Source organism: Crocodylus siamensis, chromosome 2 (assembly GCF_052110815.1).
Source record: "Crocodylus siamensis isolate JL-2025a chromosome 2, ASM5211081v1, whole genome shotgun sequence".
Classification (NCBI taxonomy): domain Eukaryota; kingdom Metazoa; phylum Chordata; order Crocodylia; family Crocodylidae; genus Crocodylus; species Crocodylus siamensis.
In genome coordinates, this window is record NC_143396.1 from 143890692 (window position 1) to 143900966 (window position 10275).

Consider the following 10275-nt stretch of genomic DNA (forward strand, 5'->3'; position numbering starts at 1 on the left):
CTAGGTCCTTGGAGAGCCAGGAGGGCTGCTGTGCCTTCTTGCTGCCTTTCCTCCGTGTTGGCATAGATTTAGCTTGTGCATTGCGGATCGCTTCCTTGAGAAGCAACCACTCTTCTCGAACTCCCATCTCCCTGGGGTCACGGTCCCTGAGGGCCTGACCGACAAGCCTCTTGAGCTTGTCAAAGTTGGCTTTTCTGAAGTCAAGGACTTCTGTGTTGCTGACTGACTTGCCAGCTTTATGGTGGATGGTGAAGGTGATCAGCTCGTGGTCGCTGTCACCCAGCTTCCCATCAATCACTAGGTCGCCGATTAGGTTGTCCCCCGTAGCCAGTACCAGGTCGAGCAGCGTTTTGCCTCTCATTGGCCCACAGACTTCTTGAGTCAGGTAGAGGTCATCCACACACGAGAGAAAGCTTTGCGACCGCTTGGATTTTGCTGAGTGATCTTCCCACGAGATGTCCGGGTAATTGAAGTCACCCATGACAACCAAGGTCCTGGAGCAAGCGGCCTCAGTCAGTTCCCGGGCAAACTCCTGGTCAAGCTCAGGACTTTGAGTGGGAGGTCTGTAGTAGACTCCCACCATTGTGTCCCCTGTGCCATATTCCTCATGAATTTTTACCCAGAGGGTCTCTAGCTGTCCATGCTGGTCACCAACATCAGCTTGCAGGGACATGTAGCTTTCCTTTACATAGAGAGCTACACCCCCGCCCCTTTTGTCAACACAATCCCTCCTGTACAGGGTATAGCCCTCTATACCCGTGGTCCAGTCATGGGTGGAGTCCCACCAGGTCTCCGTTATCCCAGTGATGTCATAATTCTTTGCACTGAGCAGGAGGACGAGCTCGTCCTGCTTGTTACCCAGGCTTCTGGCATTAGTGTACAGGCAGGCAAGTGTGCCCTTGGGGGCTCTTGCCTTGCCCACAGATTGTGCCAGGGCTGGGGCAGGGGTGGGCTCCCTTAAGTGCCTTGGTCTGCTGGCTTTGCAAGGGTCGCTCAGTGGGCCAGCAGTGGCAGTAGTCCCCCCATCCCCCAGCAGGCTTAGTTTAAAGCCCGGTGGAGCAGGTCAGCCAGCCTGGCTGAGAAGAGCCTCCTCCCCAGGGGAGAGAGGTGGAGGCCATCTCTTCCCAGCAGCTCGCTGCCTCTCTCGCCAAAGAGCGGGCTGTGGTCATGGAAGCCAAAGCCTTCCCGATGACACCAGCTCCGCAGACTTTGGTTCACTGCGTGGATCCTCCTCTCCCTCCTCAGCCCATAGCCCGAGATGGTTCCGCTGAACCTATTTAACCAATTGGCACAAGACTTGGTCAGAATATGGTGGGATGGGAAATCAAAGAACTATCTTTGTATAGTTGTGTTTGTGTACCTGTGCACTTCCTATCCCTTGCCAGGATTGGATGTAGTTGGGTTTGTTTGGTATAGTATTAACATTGCTGTTCTCACATTGCTGGTTCAATTATAGCAAATACCAGGATCTTCATGAGGGGGATCTATTTCCATAAGGTTTCCAGTCTAAGTCTACAAATCCAGGAGCTCTGAAATTTCACAGAAGGCCAGCTTCTAAACATTGGAGTTTGCATTCAAATCAAACTGCTAAATCCTTTGGCACTAACTGGCCTACTGCCAACTCCCCCAGCCCCCTGAGGCCCCTCCCCCTGCCAACCCCCACGAGACCCTCGAAACCTGCTGGGGCTGGTCGGCACTTACCGACAGTTGAAGCTGTCACCTGGCTGACTGGGGCCCCACTCGTACAGTGCAGGGCATGGTGACAGCCCCAGCCTGAGACCTCCTGCCCCTCCACTGCCCCGGCGGGCTCTGGTAGGAGGCCCTGGAGCCCCCCCTACCCCTGCTTCTAAGGTAAGCAGAGGCCTTTTTTTCCCTAGGTTTTTTCTGGGTTTTTTTAAAGTGATGGTGCCTGGGGTTGTAAAGGTAGCCATGGGGGTCTGGGGGTGCAAGTTGGGGGGTGAGGATGGGTGGAGCAGCCACTGGAGGGTCTGGGGGAGTGGGGAGTGGGGCTTGGTGGGCCAGCCATTGGGGGGCTGGAGTGGGTCATGTGGGCCTTGCAAGGGCGTTAGCCCCTGTGGGGGTCATACCACACTCCTTGTGTGGGTGCTGAAACCCCTGTTGGAGGCCCATACCCCTTGTGTGCGGGCTGAACCCTCTGTTGGGGGTCATACCCCTTACATGGGGGCCATCACCCTGTGGGAGTGCAGCAAAACATGTATTCATGAATTCATGAAACATGTATTTAGAGTTCACTTTATTATTATAAGAGACTTGCTTTAACACTGTAAGATATATCAATAAAACATTGTCCAACTGATCACCGTCTCTTTCTTGCTCTCTATTTTTATAGTGGTCTTTTGTTTTACTTGTGGAGGAACATGGATTTGGGGGTATTTTACAGAGTGACTTTGGGTTTTTTTTATCAGGGATTTTTCAGTTTTCCAGTAGGGAACACCAGAATTCCTGCTAGGGAGGCCAGTGGCAGGACCCACTTTCTCAGAGCTGGAACCTTGGATGCATCTGGCTGTGTGTTAGCAATAAAAACCTAGGATTCCGGACTAGCCCAGGGATTGACACGACACCTCGTTTGATGAGTGACAGAAAGGCTTTATTTACTACAAGTATTTAAAATTAAGTCAAGTGAGCCCAAACTAAATCAAAGTACAGTAATTAGCTATAAAGTGATGATTTCTCACCAAACAGACGATGAAGAAGTGGTCTATTTCTCTTCAACTTTCAAGTAAGTCAGGTGCATCAGCAACTGGTGTTAGAGAGAAGCGCACACACTGTTTGCTGTGTTACTGCCTTTTTATACCCTTAGTTTAGCATCTTCAAAGCATTCTTTTAGTTGTGCAAAAAAAGAAAGAGTCCCAAGCAGTAACTGACAGGAAAAACCTGCTCATTACTGATTATCAGAAATTTTTAATTTGAATGAGTCTTTCTTTGGTGACAAGAGGGTATCCAGTTTGAAACATATCAAGAAACTGATTAACAGGCAGGAAAAACATACTAAATCAGGAGGAGACATCTATTACATATGGAGAATGTCTCTTCCTGCACATAAACACGAGTTAGTCACAAAAGAAATATTTACCATACTAATTAATCAAGGATATGGTTACATACCAGACAACTAAGAGTCTGCTTGAAATCATTCTGAATATAGCTGTAAGAGATACTTCATTATTCCTTCTTAGATGGCCTAGCCATGGACTTGCATCCTCTTGCAATATGCAGTTAGCATTATTATTCTGCGTTTTAACTTTTGTGAGTAGGCCCAAGCTTAGCATGAGTTTCAGAGTCATCACTGTGGCTGACCTCCTGGACAAATAGGGCCAGGAGGACATGCTTTGACAGTTCAAAGCAGGCCACCACACCTGGAACATCTTCCAGGTGATAGCTGCCCTGATGGCCGGGCAGGGGGCACAAATGGCAGTAGTGCCGCACAAAGGTCAACCCTGCAACCACAGTCCACTGGCAGTTTGCCCAGAGGGGTAGATGTCTCTACTGGCTCTGCAGTCCCATCCGATTCTAGCAGGTGCACTTCAAGTCACAGCCAGGCATTGGCCCCAACTGCCAGACTGCTGCAGTGGATAGAGTGTGAAGGGAACTCTCAGGGATGCTTCAGCAGTTGAGCTGGCACAAGTGATAGTGTTCCCAGGTACCAATTGGCTGGGCCCCGGCAGCTCCTGAGAGCTAGTAGCCCTGAGGTACTTACCAGGGTGGCTTTTTATACTGCTGGGGCCAGGACAGGGTAGCTTTTTATACTGCTGGGAACAGCACAGGTGCTGGCCCCAGGCTCTAGCTCCCCCTGTCTGAAGATCCAGGAGGAGTCAGGCAGGGTTATTTTACCCCAAGTGCCAGAATTTGCTCCATGACAAAGTGCATTTTCTGAGCACGTGCGCTGAAGCAAAAAGCCCCAGCTCAAATTTGCACCGCTTCTATTTGAGCTGCTGCAAGCTGTGTGAATGCGCCTCTTGAGTACAACCATGGACTACCAAGATCAGGAATGGGGGGCAGGGATTGAGACCAATGTCCCTAACCAGGAGATCTGGAGTATGACGCTATAGCTGTAGAGGACTGAGATGTATGCAATTGCCTAGCTAAGCCACAAGCTTGAAATTGGCTGTCAGATGACAGGGGTCTGGAGCTACAAGGGGTCAAGGGGCTGGTGAGTCAGTCTGGAAGCATAGGAGTCCCAGCTAGAGTCTGGAATCAGGAACAGGTGGGCAGGAACCAGGATGAAGTCAGGAAGCAAGACTAGGGCACAGAAAACCAGGAAAAGCCAAGCAGGATTAAGGAAATCAGAAAAAGGGTCAGAAGCCCCAGGGGTAGACAGGGAGGTATCTGTCTTGTTGAGTACGCATCTAGGTACTGAAAGTGCTGCTGCAAGTGGGAGGTAGGTAGATCAATGGTAACCAGTCCAACTCAAGTAACTAGGGTAGCTCATGGCAATTTAGCTAGCCTGCTGCCCTGGCCTCTGGCAAAAGGTATTTCTAAAGTCTACAGATAGAAAGGCCAATAAGTGGATTTCCTGAAGAAAGGGAGACTCAGTGGATAGACTGCTTGATTGCTCAGTGTGGGAGAAAATGTAAGTGTGGGAAACCTGTAAGACAAAGGGAGTAGAGCTATGATGTGGAAGTGAGCCAGGCCATGCCCTGCTCTGACCATTGTACTGTGTTGATTTTTTAGCTTCCTTGTTTAGAGTAAAGTAGGGTGTTCTGCAGCTAGACTTTTAAAGCTAATACAACAGGCAATTTTTAAAAATAAGCTATTGTCTCCAGCAAAAGACTCTGTGTATATTTTATGGGTTGAGGACTAGGGTTTATGGCAATAGAGCTGTTCAGCTTCGAAGCAGCTGAGCACTAGGCCTGTGCGAGTAAGCAGGTATTTGATCCAGCTTTGGATTCAGCCTCGTTGGATGCCAGGGATCCAATCTGGAGCTTTGGACTGGGTTTCTGCTTCAATGCTGCCAAAGCGGCTCTGAAGAGCCGCCTCAGAGATCCGGCCATAGGCTATAATGGGGAATCAATGAAATATCTATAACTTTGTTTTTTGTATGATTTGGATGACACTTGACAAGGTGGTAGACTCTGCTGAGAGCATGAAGCCTGCCAAGTTTCAAGAGGATCAGTGCAGGGGTTTGGGAGGAACTGCACCCCAAATTCTTGAAAGCAAAACTCATATCACATGTATGTATTACACCACAGGGGGGTGAAAACTGCAGGGGTGGTGGGCCACCATCCTTGCAGTTTTCACCCCCCTGCAGTGTAACACAGGTGTGACGTGAGCTTTGCTTTCAAGAATTTGGGGTGCAGTTCCCCCCAAACCCCTGTACCTATCACCTTGAAGTGTGGCAGGCCTTTTCACCTCACTGATCTTCTTGAATCTTGGCAGACTTCATGGTCTCAGCAGAGGCTACCACCCCTGCAAATTTCATCCAAATCAGACAACAAAAACCAAAGTTATTGATTCCCCATTATACTCTATGGCTGGATCTCTAAAGCGGCTCCAAAGCTTTTCCGAAGTGCTTTGGAAGCTTCAAACTGCTTCAGAAAGCCTAAAGAATCCAGTGCTTTGATCTGGATATGCTTCTTCAGACACAGAAGCATCTGAAGCCTCTCCAGATCCGAAGCACAGTCCAAAGCCTCGCACAGCCCTACTGAGCACCACATATCCTTGGGACAACGATTGTCAGTGATTCTCATGCCTGCCCTGCCTGCTGGGCTGCCTTGAGATCCTTTCAAGGGTGCGGCAGGGTGTCACACAGTGTTAGGGGACAAAGTGCCAGGGACATACTGTTAGGAGTTCAGACATAATTTACAAGATAAACCCAGGTTTTTTTCAATAGGAATCCATGGTTTAAAAAACATTCTGACCTTCTGTGGTCTTTCTGAATTCTTTGCAACAGAAGAATTGCTCTAGTATTTTTCTGTAGTCAAAAAATGCCTGAAAACTAAGAGCTGGCATTTTGCAAGAGGGGCCTTGAATCTATCAAGGATTGCCTTGAGTCTAAAAATGTTGAGAACCACTGCCTTAGCTCACCCTCAGCTCCAGGGCCCTAATGCATTACATTGCCCTATCCCCTGGGACAGGCCCAGAATGCAGAAGCCAGAGCACAGAGAGGGAGTCCAGTATTTCCAACTGCTGTTGCAGCCAGCGTGATAGTGGAGAGTGGCCGAGAGGCAATATCCCATGGGGGTTGCAGCTTAATGCTTTATGGGCTATGTGCAGCCCATGGACTGCCAGTTGGACAGCCTTGGTTTATGGAACTGACAAAGCTGTTGGGTTAGAAACAAATCATGCTGAGACTAACTCTTAATAATTTTGTTTAGCAGGCACATCTGTGGTAGAGAGTACAAGGTCTTCTCCAAAAATGTAAAGCTATCATTAGAACATCCACAGTGTAATAAAAATGCAGATCCATAGATTGACTATATACAAGCATGCTGAAATGCCTGATCTGCTTAAAAGCTATAGCAAGCATGCTGTTGGCAAATACAAAAACAGGGGCTTTGTTATTAGAGTTGTTTCATAGCTGTGACTTTGCATAACTATATTTTTTAAGTGAGAACAAAATTCAAAGCAACTTTTCCAGGAGTTTTAAGTTACTTGTTGAAATACTGCTTGCCACAAATCTACTGTTTCTGCCTTCTGAGCTAGGTTCTGCCTTCTGTGCTGGGTTCTAGAAACTAGGAGGGCAATGTATCTCTGCTATTGTAATTCTTCAGTTGTCTCCCAAGTCCCTTAAGGTTGGAAGGTATTTCAAATCACTTCTCCATATTCTTTATGTATCCACCACCCTGATGGAAGGCCCCATTCCTAGCACAACTCAAAGCAGCTGCGAGGCAAAGTTAAATTAACATAATCCCTGTCAATGAAACCAAGGAGCAGTCATAGAACCTGCAAGGTTGCAGTAGCAAAGATATAACCCAAACTGAAGTGTGATGCATACAGAGAATTTAAGTACTGATCTACTTGTTGCCCGTCCTTCCACAGATCCTATTGTGAGCAGCCAGTTGGACATAGGCATAATTCAAACTGCCACCAACTTAAACAGCAGATTGGTCTTGAACTTATCTCTAGCTCCATACTGACAAGAAGTTGTTTTTGCTTAATGCAGCAATCCCAGATGCATAAGTAGAAATAGGCTTTCTCCTTCTCCTTCTCCTTCTCCTTTTTAAATCCTGCCAGGAACTGTATTTCTTCCCTGTCACTGTGTGTGAATCTTTCACGTGCAGCTCAAAAGCTGTTAAAGTAGGTGAAAGTGAGTGTAAAAAGGAGAAACTCTGAATATTATTTTTAACAACAGTTTAACAGCCATTAATTCACTAAGCACATAAACAAAGAGTGAAATGTCTGTGCAGAGAGGAGGATTCTCACACAAAAACGAAAAGCATTAGTAGGGTGGGTGACTCAAGGAGTCAATAAAATCCAGCTCTGAGCCTTCTCAGTGTACACAACCATATGGAGTGCAATATATTGTTGTCAGAGCCAGTGCTTTTCAACAGAATGGTATGGTGGTCTTGCAAACAGGAGACATTGCCTCTGTTTCTATTTTGCTCATTGTCTATATAATAAGCTGAATTTAAGCAATGCAATAATAGCTGCTGACACTAGGCTGCCACAATTGCAAAGGTACACTTTGCTGTTCTATAGCTACATCTCTCCCAATTTTCAGAGCTGTGTGATGAGACTGGGATGCCATCAGTGATGTTTGACATTATTAAGTATTGAATAATACCATCAGTAAATTGATGTTCTGTATAAACCCTCAAATACAGTGGTTTGTTTCGGTCTTTTTTTAACATGTCAATTGCAATTACATCACTTGCAATATCTTTCAAACAGGAAATTAATAGAGCAGCAATATTCTCAAATGTGAAAAGAGTATAAATCAAGTGAAAAGACTAGACTATCCATGGCCATCTTTCTTCTCTTGCCCTAGATTTTGAAATAATGTAACATTATTTGAAAGTAAAATCAACCAAAAGAGAAGGAAGGGAAAAAATCTTCTTTTAATTCTTCTCCTGGCTGTCTCCCCCATGTACCTGTTCAGTGATGCCATTCTATCTTAAATTAGGTGAAGATTCCACCATTCTTTATAAAAGGTAATTAAAAAATAAATACAGGTCTCCCTCACTTTATGCTGTACATGCATTCCTGGAAAATGGCGTATAACTTGAATTCGCATTAAGGGAGCACAGATCCACACAGAAGACTATATAGTTGGTGCACATCATATAACGAACTTTTAGCATAAAAAGTAAGAGCAAATAAGAGCAAATTCTCACATACAGGACCCACATAAAGTGAGGGAAGTAATCAAGTAATAAACCAGTTATTTGTAAGTGCCACTGGAAGCAACTCATTCTAAGCTTGGATCTGTCATCCTGAGTTTGCCTGTCTAATACATGGAATGTTTTAGCCAAACTTATTCCAGTTTTGTTTCTACAGCTTGGAACAGAGAAATCTCACCCTGGAGACAGAAATGATGACCCTTCACGAAATGCTAGATCAAGAGAGGAAAAAATTTACAATGGTAGAAATCAAAATGCGCAATGCAGAGCGGGCAAAAGATGATGCAGAGAAAAGGAATGATATGCTACAAAAAGAGATGGAGCAGTTTTTCTCGACATTTGGGGAACTGGCTGTGGAACCTCGCAAACCAGAGACAGGCAACTTGGAATGGATCCAATAAGCATTCATAATCAAAACTGTGGGATTTTGGGAAGCATTAGCTGGGTATTAGACTGCATCAGGTGGCTGGTCACCTGACTGAGGCTAGCACTCAACATAAGGTTGTAAACCCTTGAAGGAAGAAACCAAACAGAAATTAACTACCCCATGTCTGCAATGTGTACGTATCAAGTTATATTCTTTAAATGCTTCATGATGCTACTGTCAAGTGTTACAACTGGATAATGTGTATATAGATTTAAAAAATCATCGTAAAGAGAGCGAGAAATGCAGCTCAAGAGATATTTTAATGCAAGGCTTGTCTTTAAATTTGTATACTGAAATGTTGCTGCAATCAAGCTTTATATCAAGGCACTTAACATAATAAAGTATTTTTGGCATTGTGTTACCATCAGCTTATTTTGTATATCTAAATTTTTGTTGTTTTGTTTTTATCCCCTTTACTGGGGAATGAGATAAACAAAAAATATATATAATGTCAGTTATTAAAAACAAAAGATTAATGTGTGGCTGTACTATTTGTGCCAATAGATTTGCCATGACCAAAAAAAATGTAAATAATTTTATAAAAATATAACATGATCAACTGGCTAGTTTGGGTCTTTTCTCTTTTTATATATATATATATATATATATATATAATGTTATGTTGGAGTGTCAGGCCCATTCTACCCACATAAAATAATGGTACACGTCCAAAAGAAGATGAACTCATTAAAGAATCTTTACCTCATGTGTATGGAGGTGCTTGGCCCCTCAGAAGCTCAGAACCCAGCTGCAGGTGCTCAGCTGCTAATAGTCTTCCTGGATGAGAAACTGGCAACCAGCTGGAACTGATACCAATTCATAAGGAAGGAGCCATAAGGAGAGTTGCAAAACTCTACAAAGGGAGTGCGAAGGAAGGCAAGGACAAGTGGTGTTGCTGGGGAAAGGCACAGACCCAGAAAGACTCATGTCTTGAAGGAAGACAGCTGCATATTTGTTTGTACTTTCATTAGCTTATTAGTTGTGTGTTCAAAGCTGCTTCTGGAAGAAATAAAAAAGTTGCAACCTGGAAAGCAGAACTCATTAGACCACTGCATTTTTTCCCCCAGAGTAATTTTTCCCTCATCCTAGTTCAGTTTTTCAACAAATAAAAAATAAACATTAAAAAACACATCATGAAAAAGGATGGTTGAATGGGAAATGCTTCATAGGGTCTCTGTCTGTGATTTTTAACTGAAAACTTTTGTCCATAAGGTCTGTAAAAGAAAAGAACTCAAGCTGTCCATAAAAAACTAAGAAACTGTGAGCCTGATTGAAAACCCATTGTCAGAATGAGGCTGGATGCAACTACCTGCTCTGGACTGATAGAGCAGAGCAGTGCCACTGTGTCTGAGCAGAAATGCAGCTTCGTTCTTTGTGGCTCACCTCCACACACACACCCAGCCACATGCTGCCTCTGTCCTGTCTGCTGTCACTTGCTGTACTGTCTGTCTGCTCACCTTGAGGGCAGGCAGGGCCAAGTATCTCCAGGAAGTCTTGAGGCACTGGGCAGGACAGAAACAGGTGTGGTGGGGACAGGACAGAGCTGTA

General features: G+C 45.1%; 1 protein-coding gene across 9 annotated transcripts in view; it reads left to right on the forward strand.

Moving 5' to 3' along the window:
* ARHGAP24 (Rho GTPase activating protein 24) overlaps nt 1-9868 on the forward strand; it is a 413576-nt gene extending 403708 nt beyond the window's left edge. For all 9 annotated transcript variants that reach the window (XM_090037005.1, XM_090037006.1, XM_090037009.1 and 6 more), the window contains one exon: nt 8458-9868. In XM_090037005.1, coding sequence (XP_089893131.1) covers nt 8458-8701 — 244 coding nt within the window. In that variant the 3' untranslated portion in view covers nt 8702-9868. The remainder of the gene's footprint in view (nt 1-8457) is intronic.
* Nucleotides 9869-10275: the final 407 nt, after the last annotated feature.